At 46.9% G+C, this 25,964-nt stretch overlaps 1 protein-coding gene across 1 annotated transcript in view; it reads left to right on the top strand.

The window, feature by feature from the left end:
- The first annotated feature begins 2,053 nt into the window (after nt 1–2,053).
- Nucleotides 2,054–25,964, top strand: part of LOC105474097 (kinesin family member 5A) — a 37,496-nt gene continuing 13,585 nt past the window's right edge. The window contains exons 1-15 of the mRNA XM_071071556.1: nt 2,054–2,431; nt 15,976–16,063; nt 16,157–16,230; nt 16,650–16,754; nt 17,005–17,053; nt 17,462–17,517; nt 19,197–19,284; nt 19,567–19,691; nt 21,157–21,261; nt 21,450–21,598; nt 21,727–21,875; nt 22,195–22,370; nt 23,860–23,928; nt 24,619–24,825; nt 25,138–25,284. Of these exons, the coding sequence (XP_070927657.1) occupies nt 2,303–2,431; nt 15,976–16,063; nt 16,157–16,230; nt 16,650–16,754; nt 17,005–17,053; nt 17,462–17,517; nt 19,197–19,284; nt 19,567–19,691; nt 21,157–21,261; nt 21,450–21,598; nt 21,727–21,875; nt 22,195–22,370; nt 23,860–23,928; nt 24,619–24,825; nt 25,138–25,284 (1,716 nt within the window). The 5' untranslated portion in view covers nt 2,054–2,302. The remainder of the gene's footprint in view (nt 2,432–15,975; nt 16,064–16,156; nt 16,231–16,649; nt 16,755–17,004; nt 17,054–17,461; nt 17,518–19,196; nt 19,285–19,566; nt 19,692–21,156; nt 21,262–21,449; nt 21,599–21,726; nt 21,876–22,194; nt 22,371–23,859; nt 23,929–24,618; nt 24,826–25,137; nt 25,285–25,964) is intronic.

Genomic DNA, 25,964 nt, shown 5'->3' with positions numbered 1-25,964 from the left:
TGAAATGAGCACATCACGGAGAAGAGGGTATCCATCCTCTCAAGCATTTATCCTTTAAGTTACAAATAATCCAATTACACTCAAGTTATTTAAAAATGTACAATTGAGTTATTCTTGACTATAGTCACCCTATTGTGCCATCAAATAGTAGGTCTTATTATACTTTCTAATTTTTTGTACCTATTCACCATTCTTACCTCCCGTTCTCAGACTTTTAAATTTCATCGTTCAATAAAATTAAAACAACTACAAACCTTGAAGATTTACTTTCTTATCAAGTAAGTATATTACAAACAGAAAACCTACTGTTTACTGTCACAATCATTACTTAGTAGAAAAGCAGGAAGGACACACTCAGAATAAAAGATAGTCTTTTGAAACTTATCAAATCCAGCTTTATATTAAACAACAACAACAACAACAACTCACCATTGTTCTTTTGGAGGTGAGGGCATACTCAGTGAACTTTTGTCTCTGACCAGTGACCCTCCATGGACTGGCATTTTGAAACCCCTTTACTAAAGATGCCACCTTGGAGGCCCTGGGGACCCAAGGATGGGATGTTTCCCAGGATGTTTCCTGAGCTTGCAGGATGCTGCAACACTTAGAAATTGTGCCAAACCAAGTGACTAGAGAGTTCCTGAATTCGGAACTCATTGTCTTTCTTTCTCCTGGCTCCTCCCCAAGCCTCTATCCCTTTCTCCATAGTCCTACCACTTTTCTGTCCCATTCATTATGTTGGACTCTTTTCTTTCAGTTCCCTTAAGATTCAAGGTGGGTTAGAGGTGTAGCCCCAATGTGGGAAGCCCCCTGAGTTCTGAGTAGTTAGGTCTTGTCTGGCCAGGCTATCAGCCTCTTGCTTTTGTCCCATAGTGTCTAAGTGACCTTAACCACTCATGAGACAATTGCTGAGCTGAATTTTCCTTTCCTTCTCCTTGTCCCATCCACCCTGCCCTTCCCCTTTGCCTAGAACCTCAACTCCTGCAGTCCAACTCTCTGTTGGCTAGCAGAGGCCTGTGACGTGGAGAAAAATCAATTTGGCCAGCTTCTTGGTGGTTCTTTCCAGGGGCTGCAGCAGGAGTCTGACCCAAAGGGAGAAAGGACAAGGAATCTCTGGGGTTTGGCATTTCTTTCGTTCTTCTTCCCCCACACCTTTTTTTTCTTTTTTTGGCCAGGGAAGGGGGCTGAAGTATTGGGACTGTATCCTCCAATGGTTACTGAGACGGGAAACACACACTCCCATAGGTACCTGAATTTACCTGAAACCCAAATGCAGGTGTTTGCCTTAGACTTCAAAGTCTCTCTGGCCTTCCCCATCCCCATCATTGCCCCTCCTTCACTGCTTTCTGACTCCCTTTCTCTTGCAAAAATGTTTCCTACCCATCATCATCCCATCCTCAACCTAGGACACAAAAATAAGTATTGTGTCTGCTTTTGAATTGCCATAACCCAGAATGGGAGTTTATCTTCCCTGAAACTGGGGACCTGCTGTGTACGTTGGGGAGACAGTAGAGTGCACCTTTGGATGTGGAAGGGGAAGGGAGTAGCGAGAACCTCCCATGACACTCCTCCCTGACACCCACCTCCATAGGAGTACAGGCAGCGATCCCCCAGAAAGCTGAGTGGGTTGGGAGTCCAGCTTCCGTGCGTGTGGGGCATGGGATGGGCGTAGGGGGAGAATGAGAAGTGTGATCCCAGTTTGGAGAGAGGCTAGTGACGGGTTGGGGGATGCCCTGGAATAGAGGGAGTGGGAGATCTGTTTGACCCTTTTCGCTACACAGGCGACAGGCCCACCTCGGTCCCCTTATCCCTTCCAGGGGGTGGAGTCTGAGGGAGGGACAAACAGATCGAGGGTATAGGGGTGGGATGCAGTGAGTTGGGTGGGGAAGGGTAGAGGGCAAGGTTATCTCCGAACGTTAGGGATGGGGGAGGAAGCAGAGGAGCAGTGAGGTTCCAGCCTTCGGGGGTCGACGTCGAGCCAGCCTCCCCAGCTGAGGGAGCCCCGCCCCCGCTCCTCCATCGCGGCCCCGCCCAGGCCCGCAGCGCGGCGCTGCAGCGCGAGGGGCGGAGAGGCAGAGCGCCCGAGAGGACCAGACGCCCAGGTCTCCCGCATCCCGCTGCCGCAGGAGAGAGAGAGCGCGCCCCGGCCCTGCTCCCCAGGCTTCGCCCGGGCGCCCTCAACTCTGCCCCCAGAGACTGAGCACCTGTCCTCCGCCTCAGCCTTAGCTGAGAGCCCTCTCCTCTGGAGCACACACCACCCCTGCAGCCCAAGAAGTGTTCCAGCTCCACGCCGGCGACCACCATGGCGGAGACCAACAACGAATGTAGCATCAAGGTGCTCTGCCGATTCCGGCCGCTAAACCAGGCTGAGATTCTGCGGGGAGACAAGTTCATCCCCATTTTCCAAGGGGACGACAGCGTCGTTATTGGGGTGAGTGTCGCCCAGGAGGGAATTCGGGGAGGGGGCGGGTGGCTAAATCTCCCCGCCTCCCGCAGAACCTTAGTCTCTGCCGGTCCCTCTGCGCCCGCTCCCCGCCGCTCATCCTTCATCCTCTTCCCCGCAGCCCCTCCTCTCCCCTGCATCAGGATGGCTGGGTGTGGCCTGACCAGGCCAGCGGCTGAGTCTCTGCAGAGTGGCAGGGGGCTGCTTTCCTACCTTCGGGAGACGCATCTCCCCTTTGCTGCTGTCTGCAGCGTCTCCACCCGTTAGAACCAGTTCCATGTTTTTCTGATGTTTTCCCCTTCTCCACCCTCCCCCCTAACCAAGAGAAAGCGCATCTTCCCTTTGTTATTGGCTCAGATCTCTACCCCCACCTCCCAAGAAGGTAAGTGGGAAGACTTTTGGGTGGACTAGAGGGGAGGTAAGCAGCCCAGGGTCTCTGCAGAGTGTGGATGGAAGTGGGCTCTAAGACCAAACCTTCCATCATTCCCTAAAGTAGTTATAGCCTGGATTTTTGTGTGTGTGTTGGGGGGAACAGGTCTGATGCAGGGTTTACCGGGAAGGAAATAATTGATGCCACACCCAATCTTGGGGGGAGCCTCTAGAATCCTAAGGTCAGGTCTGCCTTTCGTTCCCAGTTACAGTAGGAAGAGGGTTTCAGATTCCCCAACTGACCCCCTGAAAGAAAAATGCCTAAACCCTGAGATCCTAGTAAGTACTTGCTTATTCATCCTTTCTCTTGAGGATCCAAGAGAAAGTAGCCGTCCAGCTCTACCTCATCATGACAGCCCTACCCAAGGAGGATATCTTAAGGGAACTAATATTTACAGTGGGCCTGTTACTCTATGTATATTATTTAACCCCCGACACAGCATTCGAAAGTAGTATCAATATTTCCATTTTACAGATGCAGAAATTGAGGCCCAAAGAACTTGAATAACTTTCTCAAGGTCATGCTATTAATCCATGGATCTGAACCTAAATCTGTGACTGCAAACCTCCCATCTCTTCCTATCACATTGCCTACCCAGGTTTCTGTTCTGCACCTTTATCTGTAATGGCCCAAAGGGAAATTCTAGGCCTTGCCCACTCCCCCTGAGGTTGGTAGGGACCTCAAGCTGTGTGGGGAGAAAAGACCTGGGGTTGAGTCCTGTAGGGCTTGAGGGGTGCTGGGCCAGGAAACGAAAACTAGCTTGAGAAGGGAGGGGCATGTACGAGGGCAGTCAAGGTCAGAGGTGCTTCTTAGGTATCTTTATCCACAGTGCTTGGCACAGAGCACCTGGAAACATGCTTGTTAAAGGAATGAAAGAAAGAAGGGGAGGAAGCCTGGGCCTTCTGAGTCAGTGAGAATGGGACTTTGAATAAACATGCCTCGGGGGAGACCTGCTTACTAGTCTCCAAGGGCCCCAGTCTGTCACCACCTTGCACCCTTACCCACACTGTTAACTCAAATGGATGCTTTTGTCTCTCTCTCTCTCTCTCTTTCTCTCTCTCTCTCTCTCTTTCCCTGTCTCTCTCTGTGTGTGTGTGTGTGTGTGTGTGTATTTGTCACATGGAGAGGGCCTCTGTTTCTTTTTGCTTCAGGGACCTCTCTGGCCCTGCAGACTGTTCAGTCTGACTGGGCTAAAAACAAAACAAAACAAAACAAAACAACCACCAAACAACTCCTGGATCAACTCGGGAGGACCCCTCTCAGAGTGTCCTAGAGAGCCAGCATTAGTTGTAAGAGTTGGAGCTTAAGATCCCCTTGAGACATAAAGGCTGACAAACAGGGTGGGGGTGATGATGGGGGGCAAAACTTTTAGGCCCTATTTCCATGCTCTGGAAGGTTTTTCCAGTAAGTGTGAACCAACTCCTTTAGGCTCTCTGGGCCATCCTGGTGTAGTGGGATGGGGCAGGGGGTGATGTTGGGAAGAGGGGTGTGGTGTCGATCTATTGTTAGCCCAGCTAAACAGGAGAGACACACAGTGGGAGGTGGGCAAGGAGGAGAGATGAAAAGAAGCCCAAGGCCCCCTGCCAATTCAGATTCCATCTCAGCTCCACTGCTGGATCTTCCTTGTCTGTTTTGCCTGGTATCTGTAGGGCTGTATCTTTGTCTCGTTCGCTTGTATCTTCCCTCACCCTAGCCCTCCCTGTCAGTCTCTCATTTGAAGATAAATGCTTATGGGGGGCCATTTTGTCTCAGGCAACATCTTTAGAGTTTGCTTTTTCAGACTTAATATTCATTCATCATTTAGGGAATGAGGGCTGCAGGGGGCATGATTTTTAGGAGACCCTTGAGGGTCCCAATAAGGGAAGGAAACTCCTACTCCTTTTTCTCTTTTCTCCTCTAGCTCTCTTTGGAGCCCACCGGGTTGGGAGCTGGCTTAGGAATTAATGGAGGAGGCTGCTTCAGGATGTCTGGGAAGGTTTGGGAAGAGTGAAGGTGGGAGAGATAATCTTTCCCAGTGCAGCCCCTACTCCTTCCTGTGACTGCTCTCCCCTTCGCCTCTGCAGCACTGCGGCTAGCGCTGAGCTTGAGTCCCTTCTGTTCATGGGCTTTGTTCTGCTTGTTAGAGGGTAGGAGAATAAGCTGGAGAGACAGCTCTGTGTGCCTTTTTTCTCCCCTACTCCTCTGACTTCTTCCAGGAACCTGGGGGATGGGGCTTAGCCAAAGTAAATGGCCTGAGTCATAGTAGAAGGGTGTCTGGGTCACTATGTGTGGTGCCCATCTTGTTTTGCTTTTGCACACTCAGAATCCAGTGTGACTTTTTCGCCAGACCCATTTAAGTGTCTCTCTGTCTTCCTCTGCCTTGGTCTTTCTCAGCAGTGTCCCAATGCCTGCTGTCTGGGTGGATGCATGTGTACCAGATGTGGGAGGGATGACAGTGAAGAAACACATATGTACACACACACTCTTTCTCTTTCCCCTTCATTCAAGTGTACACAGCTACCTCCCTCAGGTCTCCCGATGGTTAAGTAGGTTCTTAATGCAAGAAGCTAGGACCATTGTGTACCTCACTTGGCAAAGCTAGGTGGGGACCTGCAGGGTTATTGGAGCAGAATCAGTATTATTTGGGGTGGCCTGGGATTTGATATCTGAAGTGGGGAGCAGGGCTTTCCCTTGCTTTGGAGGAGTCTCATAAAGAAAAATGGAGACGAGAAGTAACGTTCACAGTGGCCAGTGTCTTTCCAGCATTACCATGGCAACAATCCCCACGGGTGTCACTATGGAAATCAGGCCTGGCACTTGAAGTTCAGCTTATACCAAGTGCTTTACTGAGGGTTGAACAGGTTGGTCATCTTTCGACCCCTGATCTTAAACCCCCAGCCCCAGTTAGCTTTAGTCAGCACACATGATAGAAAAGTACAGAAAGGTACTGGGATACACAAATGGAAGAGGAGACATCAGGGAGGCTCCGAGTGTGATTAAAGGAGAACAAAGAACCCTGGACTGTGGGACTCTGAAGAGAGGCCCTTCAGAGAAGGCTATAAGGAACACTTTGACTGCTGGGGGTGGGAGAGAGATTGGATCTCGGGGACATTCCTAAGAGGAGGAGAGACTCTGTGACTATTTCTCATTAACAACTCACAGAGTCTTCGATTACCTACAGGTAGAGAGGGTGGATGGGAGGATTACATACTTCTGAAAATGGGATTGAGGTTGGAAAAAGGGAGTGATGAAAGGCTTTAGTTCTGTCTGGAAATACTTGGAAAAATGCCCAAATGTGAGGAGGGGAGATATGGAGGAGGGGAAAGAAAAGCCTTGATAAGGCTCTGACACAGTGTTGGCATTTCAGTTCTTTGGATCGATTTGTCTGGAATCAGATTGCTTGAATTTGAAACTGTGCTCTACCATTTCTCAGCCATGTGACTGTGGGGAAGCTACCTGACCTCTTTGAGCCTGTTTCATCATCTATAAAGTGGGAATAATAACAGTATCTATGTCCTAGGATTACTGTGAACATTAAATGAGATAATGCATATAAACTGCTTTGTAACACGGCAGACAAACAGTAAACCCTCAATAAGAGTTAGATATTATCACTATTTTATATGCTATCTCCCCACAAGCTAGCTTTGACAAAATTGGGAAGTGGATAATACTTTTCCTTTTTACTAATTGTTTCATCCAAACCTCCAGATCCCAAGTATCTTCTTGCTCCCTTCTTTGTCAATATCTATGTTTATTCAACAAATATTTATGAAGTGCATCTGTCATAGTCCTCTATATGGTGCTATAAAGGAATATCCCAGGCTAGGTAATTTATAAAGAAAAGAGGTATATTTGGCTAACAGTTCTGCAGGCTGTGCAAGAAGCATGGCACCAGCATCTGCTCTGGTGAGGGCCTCGGGAAGCTTCCAATCATGGTGGGAGGCAAAGAGGGAGCAGGAGTCACATGGTAAGAGAGGGAACAAGAGGGAAAGCAAGAGGTGCCAAGCTCTTTTTAATAGCCAGCTCTCACATGAACTCATAGAGCGAGAACTCACTCATTACCATGGGGAAGGCACCAAGCCACTCATCAGGGATTTACCTCCTTGAACCAAGCACTTCCCACCATGCCCCGCCTCCAGCATTGGGGATATCAAATGTCAACATGAGATTTGGGGAGGACAAACATCCAAACTACATCAGCATCCTATAGGCCAGGGACTGTGTTTGGTGTTGGGGATTTAAAGGGAATCCCTGCCTTCAGGAAAATCTGGATCAAGGTTGTGATCCACAGTCCATGGAGTGGCCCGGGCAGAGGCAGGGGAGAGGAACATCAGATATGGCTTTTGCTAACTATCTATATACTCCCCCAGATTCTGATAAGAAACCTCCCACAACATACTACAGTCTGGTTCAGAGTAATTGTGTGTTATAAGATCTGTAAATAATGGTGGTGCTTCCCATGTCTACAGGCAGGAAAAGTGGAAGACCACTGGTCTAGTTATTTTCATGAAAAGATCAGTTTACTCTGGGCACACTGCCCATGGGTTAGCCCTGCTGTACAAGGAGCAGTAATTTAAAAAAAAAAAAAAATCAGACAAAATTAATTCATCCTGAGTATAATCAATAGAAAATCAAAAGAAATGTACAAAACTTAGCTGGGCGTGGTGGCAGGTACCTATAAACCCAACTACTCAGGAGGCTGATACAGGAGAATTGCTTGAACCTGGGAGGCAGAGGTTGCAGTGAGCCGAGATTTCGCCACTGCACTCCAGCCTGGGCAATGGAGCAAGACTCCATCTCAAAAATAAATAAATAAATAAATAAATAAATATTAAAAAAAGAAATGGGCTGGACACGGTGGCTCACGCCTGTAATCCCAGCACTTTGGGAGACTGAGGCGAGCAGATAACGAGGTCAGGAGTTCGAGACCAGCATGGCCAACATGGTGAAACCCTGTCTATACTGAAAATACAAAAATTAGCCGGGTGTGGTGGTGGGTGCCTGTAATCCCAGCTACTTGGAAGGCTGAGGCAGGAGAATCACTTGAACCTGGGAGGCCAAGATTGCAGTGAGCCAAGATCGTGCCGCTGTACTCCAGCCTGGGTGAAAGAGTGAAACTCTGTCTCAAAAAAAAAAAAGAAAAAAAAAAGAAAAAAGACATTTACTTTTTTTTTTTTTTTTTTTTTTTTTTTTTTGAGACGGAGTCTCGCTCTGTCACCCAGGCTGGAGTGCGGTGGCCGGATCTCAGCTCACTGCAAGCTCCGCCTCCCGGGTTCACGCCATTCTCCTGGCTCAGCCTCCCGAGTAGCTGGGACTATAGGCGCCCGCCACCTCGCCCGGCTAGTTTTTTGTATTTTTTTAGTAGAGACGGGGTTTCACCGTGTTAGCCAGGATGGTCTCGATCTCCTGACCTCGTGATCCGCCCGTCTCGGCCTCCCAAAGTGCTGGGATTACAGGCGTGAGCCACCGCGCCCGGCCGACATTTACGTTTTAAAAGGAATAAAAAAGTCTTAAAGAAATAAGAGCTAGGCTTGGAATTTTAGAGCTCAGCCAAGAATAGAGAAGTAGGTAGCAGGCCTTCCCAGAACTCCTGAAATCATATCCCTTGTCACGTGGCTTTCCCTGTTCAGGAGATTACTAAATGCACCAATTTTTAGCTCTTGGGTATCTTTTAGACTCACAAATCTGAGAACCTCTCCCTTCTTCCCTCTCTGCTCTTTTCTTTCTTCCCAGCCTAGACTGATGTAAAGGGGTTCCTGATGAAAAGGGGCTATAATTGGCTTCAGCATTTGGAGAGCGCTCTCCATTTTAATGCATCTGTGGAGCCTTCTAGAATCCTGTAACTGGGAATATTTTGAGGGAGTGTGTGTGGGGGCTGGGGTGGGGTGGTTGGTGTGTTGGTGCCCATGTTTGTGGGGGGAGGGGCGGGGCAAGGTTGGCTTGAGAGTTACATTTAATCCCCTTTGGCTGGATGCCTGGCTTTGTGAAGCATGGATAGAGATTGTTGGTGGAAAAAGAGATGAGAAAGCCAGTCTCATCTTTTCACATTTTTCTGCCTGTTTTATATTCTGGCTGCACTGGCAGCTGATTAAATTATGCCCACCCAGGTTAAGGGTGGGTCTGCCTTTCCCACTCCACTGACTCATATGTTAATCTCCTTTGGCAACACTCTCAGACACACCCAGGATCAATACTTTGCATCATTCAGTCCAATCAAGTTGACACTCAGTATTAAACATCACAAGTCCACCCTTTGTCAACTTGAACCCATACACATCTCCTGAGATCATACAAATCTTCAAATAAGGACAATAATAAGGTCATAATACGCCTAATATAATACAACTGTCCTTCGTACAACCGGAAATGCACCAATCCCCAACTCAAATGCTATTACATAAAGTTAACAATACTTAAATGCTAATATGAAGTCAATAAGTGTATGTCATATAATAAAGGAAAAAGGAAGTTAAAAAACAAAAGAGATGAGAGGTATTGGCCTGAGATAGACATATTTTGCTTGTTTCTATTTCTTGGCCACTGGGTGGGAGAAACATTGAGGTAGATTATAATTCAAGAATTAATCACAATTCAAAATTAAGGTAGATTTTTCTTTAATAATATTAAAAATAATGTAATTACGGCCGGGCGTGGTGGCTCACGCCTGTAATCCCAGCACTTTGGGAGGCCGAGACGGGCGGATCACGAGGTCAGGAGATCGAGACCATCCTGGCTAACATGGTGGAACCCGTCTCTACTAAAAATACAAAAAAATTAGCCGGGCGTAGTGGTGGGCGCCTGTAGTCCCAGCTACTCGGGAGGCTGAGGCAGGAGAATGGCGTGAACCCGGGAGGTGGAGCTTGCAGTGAGCCGAGATCGCGCCACCGCACTCCAGCCTGGGCGACTGAGCAAGACTCCGTCTCAAAAAAAAAAAGAAAAAAAAAATGTAATTACAACACTAATATATTTTAATTGTTAACAAAGTTAAAGACAAAGAAAAGGATGCAGAAGAAGAAGCTAAAAATCACCCAATATCTTACCACCCCAAAAAAGCACTGTTATTAATAATTTGATGTATTTTGCTAGTGTTTTTCCCTGCATATATACATGTGTTAATTTTAATAAGATTGTATCATAAACTATGTATAGTTTTGTAACCTTTTCTCTCTAACAAAATATTATTACTATTTTGCCATTGTTAAATATTTTCACATAACTTTATTATTTTACAATTTTTTTTTTTGAGATGGCGTCTCATGCTGTCACTCAGGCTGGAGTGTGCAGTGGTGTGATCTCGGCTCACTGCAACCTCCACCTTCTGGGTTCAAGCAAACCTCTCACCTCAGCCTCCTGAGTATCTAGGATTATAGGCATGTGCCACCATACCTGGCTATATTTTACAATTTTTTTTTTTTTTTTTTTTGAGACGGAGTCTCACGCTGTTGCCCAGGCTGGAGTGCAGTGGCGCGATCTCGGCTCACTGCAAGCTCCGCCTCCTGGGTTCACGCCATTCTCCTGCCTCAGCCTCCTGAGTAGCTGGGACTACAGGCGCCCGCCACCGCGCCCGGCTAATTTTTTGTATTTTTAGTAGAGACGGGGTTTCACTGTGGTCTCGATCTCCTGACCTTGTGATCCGCCCGCCTCGGCCTCCCAAAGTGCTGGGATTACAGGCTTGAGCCACCGCGCCCGGCCTATTTTACAATTTTTAATTTAACTTTCGAATGTCTTACCTGCACATGTGACAAAATGCAAAGGATATGAAAAGGTTTATATTGTTTCCTTCTCTTTCTCACCCTTCTTTTCCAGCCACACAGTTCCCCTTTCAGAAGGCAACTTCTTGTGAATCTATCCAAAACCTACTATACATTTATAAGCAAATACATATATACATGCATACCTTTTTTTACACAAACGGTAGCATATTATACATCCATTCTGCACCTTTAAAAACAAAAACAGCCTGGGCGTGGTGTCTCGTGCCTGTAATCCAAGCACTTTGAGGCCGAGGCAGGCGGATCACTTGAGGTCAGGAGTTCGAGACCAGCCTAGCCAACATGGTAAAACCTCATCTCTACTAAAAATACAAAAGTTAGGCCAGGTGTGGTGGCTCACCCCTGTAATCTCAGCACTTTTGGAGGCCAAGGCAGGCGGATCACCTGAGGTCAGGAGTTCGAGACCAGCCTGGCCAACATGGCGAAACCCCATCTCTACTAAAAATACAGAAATTAGCTGGGTGTGGTGGCAGGTGCCTGTAATCCCAGCTACTCTGGAGGCTGAGGCAGGAGAATTGCTTGAGCCCAGGAGGCAGAGATTGCAGTGAGCTGAGATGGTGCCACTGCACTCCAGCTTGGGCGACAGAGCAAGACTCTGTCTCAAAAAACAAAAACAAAAAACAGACAACCCCAAGACAAAACACTGAGTCTTGGAGATCCTTCCTTATCAGCACATAAAGATTTATCTCATTCTTTTTTGGTTTTTGGTTTTTTTGTTTTTTTTTTCTCCAAGACAGGGCCTCACTCTGTTGCTCAGGCTGGAGTGCAGTGGTGCAGTCATGGCTCACTGCAGCCTCCACCTTCGAGGCTCAGGCCATCATCCTGCTTCAGCCTTCTTAGTAGCTGGGACCACAAGGCCCATGCCACCATGCCTGGCTTTTTAAAAAAAAATTTTTGTACAGGCAGAGTCTCCCTATGTTGCCCAGGCTGGTCTCCAACTCCTGGTCTCAAGGATCCTCCAGCCTTGACCTCCCAAAGGGCTGGGATTACACCTCACATGAGCTAGCTCATTCAACTGTATAATTTGTTGTAGGGATAGGCCATTATTTAACCAGGCCTCTGTTGGTGGACGTTAAGGGTTGTTCTAATCATCTGCTATCACAAACAGTTGAATGACCTTGTATAAATATTTTTTGCATATGTGCAGTATGTCTACAGGATAATTTTTTCGAAGTGGAGGTGATAAGGCAAATGCATTTAAAAATGTGAGGCTATTTCCAAATTGCCTTTCATAGAGTTGGCTCCAATTTCTATGTACCCTCAGCAGTATGTGTGAATATCTATTTACTCACATTGTCACTAGTGTAATGCGTTGTCTATTTTATTTTGGCCACTTTCATAGGTAAAAATGGTGTTTCACAGTTTTAGTATGCATTTTGCTTATTAACAGTGAGGTCGAGCATTAATTAATATTAATTAATATGTTTTAATTAATGTTTAAGAGCCACTATAACATCATTTTATGATGTTATAATTTATAATAGTGATATAATTTACATACAGTGTACAGATCTTAGGCAAACAGCTTCATGAATTTTATAACATATGTAGACACCTATGTAACCACTACACAGATCAAGATCTAGAATATTTCTGTCACTCCTGAAAGCTCCTTCATATCCTCTTCCTGTCAATACCACGTGTATGTTGTTATCACAATAGCAGGTAGCTACTATTTTGACTTCTAGTGCTACAGATAAGTTCTGTCCATTCTTGAACTTCATATAAAGGGAGTAATACAGTATGTGCTCTTTTGTGTTTAGATTCTTTCAACATGTTTTTGAGATATATTGACATTCTATTTATTAATATTCTATTATGATATATTTATTTTATTTTATTTTTGAGACAGTCTCAGTTGCTCAGGCTGGAGTGCAGTGGCATAATCTCGGCTCACTGCAACCTCTGCCTCCTGGGTTCAAGCGATTCTTGTGCCTCAGCCTCCCAAGTAGGTGAGATTACAGGCATGCACCACTATGCGCGGCTAATTTTTGTATTTTTAGTAGAGACAGGGTTTCACCATGTTGGCCAGGCTAGTCTCGAACTCCTGGCCTCAAGTAATCTGCCTGTCTTGGCCTCCCAAAGTGCTGGGATTACAAGCATGAACCACCATGCCCAGCTAGTTATGGCATTATTTTAAGTAACAGTGAGGAATAAAATATATGTATATGCTATAATTTAATCCACTCCTTAGGTTAACCAGTCTCCTAAATGTTACTCCTTTAAGTAATTTCTCATTATTATAAGCAATGTGATGATAAACACCCTTGTAGCGAAATCTTGATTTCCATTATATCAATTCTTAGAAGTAGAGTTTCTGGATCATTGGATATGTAAAATTTAAGTCTTTTGAATATGCATTTTTGAATTGTTTTATGGATGTACTCACCAACCAGAAAATAATGAAAGTTCTCATTTTTTTGAACCCACATCTACACTAGGTATTACAATGCAAATTTTGTTTTCCAGTTTGAGTGGTGAAAAGAGATTTTACCATTACAGTTTCTTTTCTTGGAAAATGTTGAACATCTTCATAGTTACTGAACATTTATATTTCTTCTTCTGTTGCTTGTTTCTAGTTCTTGTTCACCTTTTTCTGTTTAGTTTTTGTCTTTTTGTTACTAATTTATGAGAGTTTTTAAGGCGGGGCATAGTGGCTCACGCTTGCAATCCTAGCGCTTTGGGAGGCTGAGGTGGGTGGATTGCCTGAGCCCGGGAGTTTGAGACCAGCCTGGGCAACATGATGAGACCCTGCCTCTACAAAAAATAAACAAAATTAGGCAGGTATAGTGGCATGTGCCTGTGGTCCCAGCTACTTGGGAGGATTGCTTGGGCCCGGGAGGTTAAGGCTGCAGTGAGCTGTGATTTCGCCAGTGTACTCCAGCCTGCATGACAGATGAGAACCTGACTCAAGAAAAAGAAAATAAAATAAAAAAATAGAGATTTTTTGTTTGTTTATTTGTTTGTTTGTTTGATGCAGGGTGTCTCTCTGTCACCCAGGCTGGAGTGCAGTGGCCCGGTCTTGGCTCACTGCAACCTCTGCCTTTTGAGCTCAGGTAATTCTCCCACCTCAGCCTCCCGAGTAGCTGGAATTACAGGCGTGCACCACCACACCCAGATAATTTTTGTATTTTTTGTAGAGATGGGGTTTCACCATGTTGCCCAGGCTGGTCTTAAACTCCTGACCTCAAGTGATCTGCCTGCCTCAGCCTCCCAAAATGCTGGGATTATAGGCATGAGTCACTGTGCCCAGCCCAGCAAGTATTTTGTAAAAGGAAATTTTAGCACTGGAATCCTGGTACAGACTGTGAACAGTATGGACATTTAAATATTTAATAGAATGGTCCTCCAGAAAGGTTCTATCTGTTGGTACTTTACAGAGAGCACTTTTCTAACTTCTTTTCCTTAGTGGATTCTGTTTCTTGGGTTTCAGAGGCTTTCACCACAGAGAGACTAGATGAATATTTTAGGTAGGATTTTTTTCTATAAGCCAGATTTAATTTAATTTTTTAAATATAAAAAACATTTATTAGTTTTCTTTTATATAAAAAAATATAAAGAATAAAAGAATACACAATTATCTCTTCTTTGCCATTAAAACTTTTTAAAAATACAATGCTTGTGCATAGTTTAAAAATGTAAACCATGCAGGATGCAAAATGAAAAATAAAAGCCTTTGTCTCAGTTTCTCTCCTCAAAGTAACCACTGTTAACACTTTTGTATAATTCCTTCTAGAAAAAAAATTCTGTATATACTCATGCAATGTTATTGCTATACCTAGAGCCACATCTCCAGCTCTAGCCATGGTTTATAACTTTCCTTAATTAGTTAAAACATATCTCCCAAACTCTGCAAACTCTGGCGTCTGTAGATCTTGAGGTTTACATTTCGGTTGGATAAAGATGGACTCTGTAATAAAACAATTTGACAAGTCAGTCACCTATGATAGAGAACAAGCATTGTCTCATTTACTCTTCCCAGAGATTTACCGCTAATGTGATTAGCCATCAAATATATTCATTGTTTAGCTCCCTAAGTTGTATTTTGTATCTTTATCATTCTTATTAGCACACGTGATATACAACATATTCCTGAATTCAACAAGGATTTGTAGATCTGAATGATTTGCTTTACAGTTCTTTCTTTTTTTCTTTTTTTTTGAGATGAAGTCTTGCTGTTGTCCCCCAGGTTGGAGTGCAATGATGCAATGTTGGCTCACTGCAACCTCCACCTCGCGGGTTCAAGAGATTCTCCTGCCTCAGCCTCCTGAGTAGCTGGGATTACAGGTCCCCACCACCACACCTGGCTAATTTTTGTATTTTTAGTAGAGATGGGATTTCAGCATGTTGGCCAGGCTGGTCTCGAACTCCTGACCTCAGGTGATCCGCCTGCCTTGGCCTCCCAAAGTGCTGGGATTACAGGCGTGAGCCACTACACCCGGCCCAAATTAAAACTTGTTCTGTTCTTAAAGGGAGACCTACATATCTGATTGCATATATTCCTTTCACAAAGAGAGCTTGTGTTAATGTTTCCACAGAGGCTCTCAGTGTAGACTGAATTTCATTTACATGGTAGGGAACATGCTGTACATATATGTCACTAATTTTGCATCTTTCATTTAGTACATCTGAAGATCTTTCCATATTAGGGTATGTGGATCTGTTGAGGAAGATATTTCTAGCTTGAGATACTTTTTAGTGTTAATGAATTGTTCTTCACTTTTCATCTCCTGTGGCCCTATTGTCTTTTTTCATCTGATTTCCCAAGGAGGAGTTTGGGGTAGTGGAGTGCTCAATCATCATACCACAACTAAGATCCCCTAACGCAATCTCACTGTGCAATACTCCTCTACCACAGACACAACTCCTGGCATCAGTACCTTTAGTTTCTCTTATTCTCCCACATTTCTTTTCCTTGTTTTTGTTTTTGTTTTTTGAGATGGAATCTCACTCTGTCGCTAGGCTGGAGTGCAGTGGCGCAATCTCAGCTCACTGCAAGCTCTGCCTCCTGGTTTCATGCCATTCTCCTGTCTCTGCCTCCCGAGTAGCTGGGACTACAGGCACCTGCCACCACACCCGGCTAATTTTTTATTTTTAGTAGAGACGGGGTTTCACCATATTGGCCAGGCTGGTCTTGAACTCCTGACCTCGTGATCTGCCCTCCTAAGCCTCTTAAAATGCTGGAATTACAGGTGTGAGCCACCACAACCGGCCATTCTCCCACATTTCTGTTCATTAGGGGCATTGAAGAAAAGGGTGCCTTTCTCAGCTGCTGGAAGGAGGTTGTGGTATTTCTTTTCCCTCACATCCTGCCTGCTGATGTCTGATATCTTTTATTTTCATTCCAGGGGAAGCCATATGTTTTTGACCGTGTATTCCCCCCAAACACGACTCAGGAGCAAGTTTATCATGCATGTGCCATGCAGATTGTCAAAGGTAATAGATTTCTTCTTAGAATGTCTCTTCTCAGCACCCCATTTCCTACCCGACTTATCTCCACCAGTACTCTTTCTCTACTGTCTCTTCCAGATGTCCTTGCTGGCTACAATGGCACCATTTTTGCTTATGGACAGACATCCTCAGGGAAAACACATACCATGGAGGTGAGGGTTTTAGCTCTGGTGGTTGAGGGGCTAGGAGTGTTAATGAGTGTTAAGATCAGGGAATCTCAGTGGGGGAAGATCTAGGAATCAAGGATTGCCTGGTCCAGAGGCAGATAGATGGGTACAGAGGATGAACTGAAGGGCAATATTAGGGGAAGTGTAATGGAATCCCTTCAGCCCACTGCAGTGGATCATCCTTTCCACTACTCCAGTGTTCTTTGGATCTGGAAAAGCAATGGAAGTCCAAAGGGCTACTCAATTATCTCCTTGCTCCTCTAAAAGGCAGACATGGTGGTGACCATCTCCTAACTTAGGATGTTCTTCTTATTGACTCTTGCCTTGGTGTTCACCTGCATATATCTGAGTTGTCTCAATATCCCTGAGCCCCAGCTTCACTCTCAAATGCCTTCACTCGCCAGGGAAAGCTGCACGACCCCCAGCTGATGGGAATCATTCCTCGAATTGCCCGAGACATCTTCAACCACATCTACTCCATGGATGAGAACCTTGAGTTCCACATCAAGGTGACCAGGGCACGACAGCTGGGCATTCAGATAGGGACTGGGAGGGGAAGATCTAAAATAAACCCACTGAAGAGCCTGGGCTCCCCAACTTGACTCCCTTTCCGGTTACCACAGTTCTTTGTCAAGATGTTCTCTTCTGTTCTTTTCCTCCCACCACCACTGTTTGAGCAGGTCACATTAGTGTAGGATTCCTGAACCAGATTTAAGATAGGCCCTCTTTACTTCACATTCCTTCTTTCTTCTTAACCAGGTTTCTTACTTTGAAATTTACCTGGACAAAATTCGTGACCTTCTGGATGGTGAGTGTTTTGCCCCAGTGGATGAAGGTGTGTGAGGAGGGTGGAGAAAAGAGAGCTCATACTGCACATGGAATTAGGTACCAATTGACAAGAGATGCAGAGGGCACACAGCACCCAAGTCCTTTGGCTCCATTCGCCAGAATTACCAAAAACTGAGAAGGTCAGGAGATGGACTTAGGAGCCCAGGACTACATATAAACAGTTTGAGAGGATCTGGGGCTGGGGTGCAGGAGCCCTAAGGAGAAGGAGGAGGAACTGAGCCTTCAGCTCATGCAGGGAGTTTAGGCTTCACAGGGAGAGTCTTCCTTTAGCACAGAGAAGAAAACCACCATCTGAGCCGACTGCAAGGTGCAGGTGGGGGCGGTAGAAGTACTAGTCTTGCTCTCACCCTGCATTCTTTCGATTTAGTGACCAAGACAAATCTGTCTGTGCACGAGGACAAGAACCGTGTGCCATTTGTCAAGGTGAGAGTGGGTGTGGGGCACCTATGTGGGTCCAGTGTATTGAGAGTGTGGGTTGGGGAGGATCATAGGTCAGTGACTCTGAAGTTGGACAGTGGATATCCTGGAGGAATGAGATGTGTCTAGGGGCCAGGGAGAGTCTAGGGGATCAGAAACTGTCTTGGCTGGGCATGGTGGCTCACGCCTGTAATCCCAGCACTTTGGGAGGCTGAGGTGGGTGGATCACTTGAGGCCAGGAGTTCGAGACCAGCCTGGCCAATATAGTGAAACCCCGTTTCTACTAAAAATACAAAAAATTAACTGGGCGTGGTGGCTCATGCCTGTAATCCCAGCTACTTGGGACACCGAGGCAGGAGAATCTCTTGAACCTGGGAGGCAGAGGTTGCGGTGAGCCGAGATTGCACCACTGCACTCCAGCCTGGGCGACAGAGTGAGAACCTGTCTTTAAAAAAAAGAAGAAGAAAAGAAAAGATACTGACTTGAAAGGTCATTGGTCAGTGTGCATGCAGTTTAATTTGCAAATCAAAGTTTAGTGGAAGACATGCCTGGGGGCTGTGGCTCATGCCTGTAATCCCAACGCTTTAGGAGGCTGAGGTGGGAGGATCACTTGAGGAGTTCAAGATCAGCCTGGCCAACATAGCAAGACCCTGTCTCTTATTTAATTTAATTTTTTTTTTTGAGACAGAGTCTTGCTCTGTTGCCCAGGCTGGAGTACAGTGGCTCGACCTAGGGTCACTACAACCTCCCCATCCCGGGTTCAAGTGATTCTCCTGCCTCAGGCTCCCGAGTAGCTGAGACTACAAGCATGTGCCACCACGTCTGGCTAATTTTAGTATTTTTAGTAGAGACGGGGTTTCACCATGTTGGCCAGGCTGGTCTCAAACTCCTGACCTCAGGTGATCTGCCCACCTCAGCCTCCCAGTGTGCTGGGATTACAGGCGTGAGCCACTGCAACACTGTTTTCTTTTTTCTTTTTCTTTTTTTTTTTTGAGACAGAATTTCTCTCTCATTGCCCAGGCTGGGGTACAATGGCGCCTGATCTTGGCTCACTGCAACCTCAGCCTCCTGGGTTCAAGCAATTCTCCTGCCTCAGCCTTCTGAGTAGCTGGAATTACAGGCATGTGCCACCAAGTCTGGCTAATTTTGTATTTTTAGTAGAGACGGGATTTTGCCATGTTGGCCAGGCTGGTCACGAAATCCTGACCTCAGGTTTACACCCGCCTTGGCCTCCCAAAGTGCTGGGATTACGGGCGTGAGCCACCGTGCCCACCGCTGTTTCAAAAAAGTAGTAAATACACAAGATAAAAATAAATACAAAGTTGGGCACGGTGGCTTACACCTGTAATCCCAGTACTTTCGGAGGCCAAGGCAGGCGGATCACGAGGTCAGGACTTTGAGACCAGCCTGACCAACATGGTAAAACACCATCTCTACTAAAAATACAAAAAGTAGCTGGGTGTGGTGGCAGGCACCTGTAATCCCAGCTTCTTGGGAGACTGAGGCAGGAGAATCGCTTGAACCCGGGAGGTGGAGGTTGCAGTGAGCCGAGATCTCGACACTGCTCTCCAGTCTGGGCAACAGAGCTCCATCTCAAAAGGAAAAAAAATAATAATAAAAATAAATAAATAAATACAAACTTAAAAAACAAAGCGTATGGGTCACTGTCCATTTGTCCCCCACAGGGTTGTACTGAACGCTTTGTGTCCAGCCCGGAGGAGATTCTGGATGTGATTGATGAAGGGAAATCAAATCGTCATGTGGCTGTTACCAGTGAGTGAGGAGACAAGGGGATCTCTCGAGTCTGAGGATCCACCTGTGTTCTGTGTCCTTTGGGGTGGAGGGACTCAAAAGTGAGCAAGGAAACACTGTGCCCCACAGAGGAGGAGGACCCTTTGTCTGTAGGACCCTGCTGCCTGGGAGATGTGGCAGCAGGGCTAGTTCTGGTGGGTGCCTTCTCTCTGGGTGGGCGGGACTGGGGTCAGTGGAAGCCTGGGGCTGAGGACCTCAGTTCTGCAGAGTGGTGCAGTTCCTGTTTCTCCCTTGCTCCTGCAGACATGAATGAGCATAGCTCTCGGAGCCACAGCATCTTCCTCATCAACATCAAGCAGGAGAACATGGAAACGGAGCAGAAGCTCAGTGGGAAGCTGTATCTGGTGGACCTGGCAGGGAGTGAGAAGGTAGGGGGTCCTGTGGATATGGGGCGGGTGGAAGCCTTGGTTCTTTTCTTTTTTTTTTTTTGAGACAGAGTCTCACTCTGTCGCCCAGGCTGGATTGCAGTGGCACCATCTCGGCTCACTGCAACCTCTGCCTTCTGGGTTGAAGTGATTCTCCTGCCTCAGCCTCCCAAGTAGCTGGGATTACAGGTGCCCGCCACCATGCCTGGCTAATTTTTTTGTATTTTTAGTAGAAATGAGATTTCACTATGTTGGCCAGGCTGGTCCTTGGCTCTTTTTTTTTTTTTTTTTTTTTTGAGACAGATTCTTGCTCTGTCACCCAGGCTGGAGGAGTGCAGTGGCACGCTCTCCGCTCACTGCAACCCCCGCCTCCCAGGTTCAAGTGATTCTTCTGCCTCAGTCTCCTAAGTAGCTGGGATTACAGGCTCCTGCCACCAAGCCCGGCTAATTTTTGTATTTTTAGTAGAGACGGGGTTTCACCATGTTGGCCAGGCTGGTCTCGAACTCCTGACCTCATGATCTGCCTGCCTCGGCTTCCCAAAGTACTGGGACTACAGGCATGAGCCACTGTGTCCGGCCAGCTGTTTTTTAACTAAAAAATGATTTGTATTGGGATATAATTCACATACCATAAAGTTCACCATTTTAAAGTGCAATTCAGTTGTTTGTAGTATGTTCCCAAGGTTGTACAACCATTACGCTATCCAATTCTAGAACACTGTCATCATCCATTCACAGTCACTCTCCATTTTCTCTCTTTTTTTTTTTTGAGACGGAGTCTCGCTCTACCACCCAGGCTGGAGTGCAGTGGCCGGATCTCGGCTCAGTGCAAGCTCTGCCTCCCGGGTTTACACCATTCTCCATTGTCTCTTAACCCCATCCCCTGTCAATTTCTAATCTACTTTCTGTCTCTATGGATTTGCCTATCCTGAACATTTCATATAAATGGAATCATATGGCTGGGCGCAGTGGCTCACACCTGTAATCCCAGCACTTTGGGAGGCTGAGGCTGGTGGATCACCAGCCTGGCCAACATGGAGAAACCCCATCTCTACAAAAAATGCAAAATTAGCCAGGCATGGTGGCACATGCCTGTAATCCCAGCTACTCAGGAGGCTGAGGCAGGATAACCTATTGAACCTGGGAGGCGGAGGTTGTGGTAAGCTGAGATCGCACCATTGCACTCCAGCCTGGGAACAAGAGTGAGACTCTGTCTCAGAAAAAAAAAAACAAAAAAGCAAAACGGAATCATATAATATGTGGCAGGCGTTAGGGGCAATGTGGTGTTTGACAAGAGAGTTTAGGGGAACAGAAGAAGGGCCTTCCCCAATCCCAGCCAAGGATCTCTTTTACTCCGTCTTCTTCCCCATTCCTTCCTTTCTCCGTGGACTGAGCCCTGGAATGAGGTAGTGACAGCCCTCTCCATGTGCAGCTGCTCATACACACTCATCTCTTACTGCCCTGGTAGGTCAGCAAGACTGGAGCAGAGGGAGCCGTGCTGGATGAGGCAAAGAATATCAACAAGTCACTGTCAGCTCTGGGCAATGTGATCTCCGCACTGGCTGAGGGCACTGTGAGTGATCCTTAGGTCCCCTCACCCCTCAAGCCCCACCCCGTTTCCTCCCCCACCTGCTAATGCCACCATATAATCATGCCCCAATTCATGGGTTGCTTGATCCCCGGGTGACACCACTATCCTTTCTGATTCCCTGTTGAATTTTATTTGTTTATTTCTGATTCATGGTCTCCTTCCTCCCCCAGAAAAGCTATGTTCCATATCGTGACAGCAAAATGACAAGGATTCTCCAGGACTCTCTTGGGGGAAACTGCCGGACAACTATGTTCATCTGTTGCTCACCGTCCAGTTACAATGATGCAGAGACCAAGTCCACCCTGATGTTTGGGCAGCGGTCAGTGGCAGGGTCCCCAGAGGGATCCCTGGTACCCAGCTTCCCATCCCAGCCCCTGCGGCTCTCTCCTCAGGGTCACCCAAGTCTAACGTACGTCTCATATCTTTGTTCCTCTTCTCCTCACTCAGGGCAAAGACCATTAAGAACACTGCCTCAGTAAATCTGGAGTTGACTGCTGAGCAGTGGAAGAAGAAATATGAGAAGGAGAAGGAGAAGACAAAGGCCCAGAAGGAGACGATTGCGAAGCTAGAGGCTGAGCTGAGCCGGTGGCGCAATGGTTAGAGATGGATAGATGGGAGTGAGGGGCAGTGGGAGGAGGAGGAGGAGGAGGCGGCTTGGGAGCCAACTCTGTTTGGGTGATGTTTCTGGCCAGTTCAGTCTCCAGGAAGAAGGACTGTGTTTCTGGACAGGTGCAGTAGAGCAGTCATGAGGGAAGGGAGGGGCCTGACTACCTACCTCCCAGACTCCCAAAAGGTAGAAGGTCCACCTGGCAAGAGAGTTCAAGGGCCCAGAGGTCTTGGCATGCAGAATGAGAAGGAAGAACTCGTGGATGCAGCTTCTTCTCCCATCCTTCACCTTGTCCTGCCCCTTTGCAGGAGAGAATGTGCCTGAGACGGAGCGCCTGGCTGGGGAGGAGGCAGCCCTGGGAGCTGAGCTCTGTGAGGAGACCCCTGTGAATGACAACTCATCCATCGTGGTGCGCATTGCGCCCGAAGAGCGGCAGAAATACGAGGAGGAGATCCGCCGCCTCTATAAGCAGCTTGACGACAAGGTGAGGGTGGCCAGGCAGGGCACTGAGACACGCCGGGTGGGATGAGAGGTAGAGGATCAAAGAAAATCACTTATATTGCTTCTTCCTGGTTTTAAAAGGGATAAATGCTCATGCTTGAAATGTGGAAAAATCAATATAAATGTATAGAAGAAAATTAAAATCATCCACTATTCAGAGATAACACTTAACACTTTTTGTTTTTCTCTGTACATATACCATGCAATTGAGATATACTGTATATGTAATTTTTAAAAAATTTTTTTTCTGAGACAGAGTCTTGCTGTGTCACCCAGGCTAGAGTGCAGTGGCACGATTGTGGTTCACTGCAACCTCTGCCTCTCGGGTTCAAGTGATTCTCCTGCCTCAGCCTCCAGAATAACTGGGATTACAGGCACGCGCCACCATGCCCGGCTAATTTTTGTATTTTTGGTAGAAATGGTATTTCACCATGTTGGCTAGGCTGGTCTCAAGCTCCTGACCTCTGGTGATCTACCCGCCTCAGCCCCCCAAAGTGCTGGGATTACAGGTGTGAGCCACCGTGACCAGCCTGTATATGTAATTATGTCAGCATTATATTATGCACGGTTTCCTACTTCGTTAATAATTCTTGGTCGGGTACAGTGGCTCATGCCTGTAACACCAGCACTTTGGGAGGCCAAAGCAGGTGGATCACCTATGGTCAGGAGTTCGAGACCAGCCTGACCAACATGGAGAAACCCTGTCTCTACTAAAAATACAAAAAAAAAAAATTTAGCTAGGTGTGGTGGTGCATCCCTGTAGTCGCAGCTACTTGGGAGGCTGAGGCCAAAGAATCACTTGAACCTGGGAGGTGGAGGTTTCAGTGAGCCGAAATTGTGCATTAGCACTCCAGCCTGGGCAACAAGAGCAAAACTCTGTCTCAAAAAAACAAAAAAAATGATGATAATAATAATTATTCATAAAAACATTTTTATTTTCATTTATTATTGTTATTTTGCTTTGAGAGAAAGAGTCTTGCTTTGTTACCCAGGCTGAAGTGCAGTGGTGCAGTAATAGCTCACTGCAGCCTCAAACTCCTGGACTCAAGGGATCCTCCCCCACCTCAGCCTCCGAAGCAGCTGGGACTACAGGTGCACACCACCACAACCAGCTAATTTTTTTTTTTTTTTTGGTAGAAATGGAGTTTCACTTTGTTGCCCAGGCTGGTCTCAAACTCCTGGCCTCAAGCGATCCTCCCGCCTTGGCCTTTCATTGCACTGGGATTACAGGCATGCACCACCAGGCTAGCTAATATTTTAAATTTTTTGTAGAGACAGAGTTTCACTATATTGCCCAGGCTGGTCTTGAACTCCTGGCCTCAGGTGATCCTCTTGTAGGATATGGGGTTTCTAACTCAAAGCTTATACTATCTGGATTTTTATTAGGATCCTGCCTCTACCCCCAAACTTCTTACGTCTAAACTGGAAGGAGTAGCTTCCCTTCACCTGTCTTTCCCTGTTGCCTCCAACAGGATGATGAAATCAACCAGCAAAGCCAACTCATAGAGAAACTCAAGCAGCAAATGCTGGACCAGGAAGAGGTAACAGGAGGGAGGGCAGGACCTGAGAGCAAAGGGGTTCTGTTCATCCCTGGAAGGCATGGAATAGACCTTTTTAAAATCAGATGGAAGAAGGGGCTTTGTGCTTAGGGATTAATCACTCCCGCAAGCAATAGAAGTCTGGGAACCTCACGGGGCTTTTCTTTTCTTTTTCTTTTTTTTTCTTTCTTTCTTTCTTTTTTTTTTTTTTTTAGAGATGGAGTCTCAATTTGTTACCCAGGCTGGAATGCAGTGGTGCAGTCTCAGCTCACTGCAGCCTCGATCTTCCAAGGTCAAGCAGTCCTCCTGCCTCAGCCCCCTAAGTAGCTGGGACTACAAGTGCACCACCACACATGGCTAATTTTTGTATTTTTTGTAGAGATGGAGTTTCGCCACGTTACTCAGGCTGGTCTCAAACTCCTGAGCTCAGGCAATCCGCCTACCTAGGCCTCCCAAAGTGTTGGGATTACAGGTGTGAGCCACTGTGCCCGGCTGGGGCTTTTCTTAAAGCACAAATTTTAGAGTCTGGGGGCTTCTTCATTATTCATTCTGTTGCCCTATTTCTATGAAGCCTAAAGCCTACTTCCTCTTAACTCTTTATTTTGGGTGGGAGTGCTCAGCTTCCCAGACCCAAGGCCATAGAAGTGGTCACTGGCAGTGAGCTTTCCCACATGCCACTCCTCTCCCTTGAAGCTGCTGGTGTCCACCCGAGGAGACAACGAGAAGGTCCAGCGGGAGCTGAGCCACCTGCAATCAGAGAACGATGCCGCTAAGGATGAGGTGAAGGAAGTGCTGCAGGCCCTGGAGGAGCTGGCTGTGAACTATGACCAGAAGTCCCAGGAGGTGGAGGAGAAGAGCCAGCAGAACCAGCTTCTGGTGGATGAGCTATCTCAGAAGGTGGTAAGTGGTGTACCAATGGCCCAACAGCTCCCTGACCACAGAACATCTCCCATATTGAGGGAACCTCTGCATCCTTCCAGGGCGGTATGGTGGCTGCACCTCTGCCCTGCTGTTCAGTGCATTGTGAGTCCCTCCCCAACCCTGTCACTGCACTTTCCCCTCGAAGTCCCTCTCCCTTCCAGACTCTCTTGCAGGGCCTATGTTCTCTTCATAGCAGCCCTCAGGGTCTTGCTTGAAGGGAGAGGCCTCTGCCTGGGCTGGGCAGGGGAGCCGCAGGATGGCAACAGGAATGACCTGAGGGGCTGTCCCCAGGCCACCATGCTGTCCCTGGAGTCTGAGTTGCAGCGGCTACAGGAGGTCAGTGGACACCAGCGAAAACGAATTGCTGAGGTGCTGAACGGGCTGATGAAGGATCTGAGCGAGTTCAGCGTCATTGTGGGCAACGGGGAGATTAAGCTGGTGAGTGGTGAGAGACAGCAGTCTTGTTCAGGCTGGGCACTAGTGGAAGATGCAAGATGAGCCATCCAGGCCTTCGCAGATACTGAGAAAGGCAGCCAGAGAGCCAGGGAACATGCCTTTGAACCAGACCCAGGAAGACAGGTAGAGGCTTGCATAGACCCAATTGAAAAGATACATTCTAGGTTGGGTGCAGTGGCTCACGGCTGTAATCCCAGCACTTCAGGAGGCCAAGGCGGGCGGATTGCTTGAGGTCAGGAGTTCGAGACCTGACCTCACCAACATGGCGAAACCCTGTCTCTACTAAAAATACAAAAATTAGCCAGGCATGGTGACGTGTACCTGTAATTCCAGCTGCTCAGGAGACTGAGGTAGGAGAATCGCTTGAACCTGGGAGGTGGAGGTTACAGTGAAATGAGATCACACCACTGCACTCTAGCCTGGGTTATAGAGTAAGACTCTGCCAAAAAAAAAAAAAAAATTCTAAAGGGTACTGAATAAAGAAGCAATGGAGGCCAGGCATGGTGGTTCACGTCTGTAATCCCAACATTTTAGGAGACTGAGATAGGCGGATCACTTGAACCCAGGAGTTCATGACCAGCCTGGGTGACACAGTGAAACCTTATCTTTACAAAAAATGCAAACAATTAGCGGGGCGTGGTGGCACATGCCTGTAGTCCCAG

The sequence above is a fragment of the Macaca nemestrina genome, chromosome 10, assembly GCF_043159975.1.
Source record: "Macaca nemestrina isolate mMacNem1 chromosome 10, mMacNem.hap1, whole genome shotgun sequence".
NCBI classification, from domain to species: domain Eukaryota; kingdom Metazoa; phylum Chordata; class Mammalia; order Primates; family Cercopithecidae; genus Macaca; species Macaca nemestrina.
The sequence above is the reverse complement of the archived record's forward strand: the minus strand, read 5'-3'. Positions and strand labels throughout refer to the sequence as shown.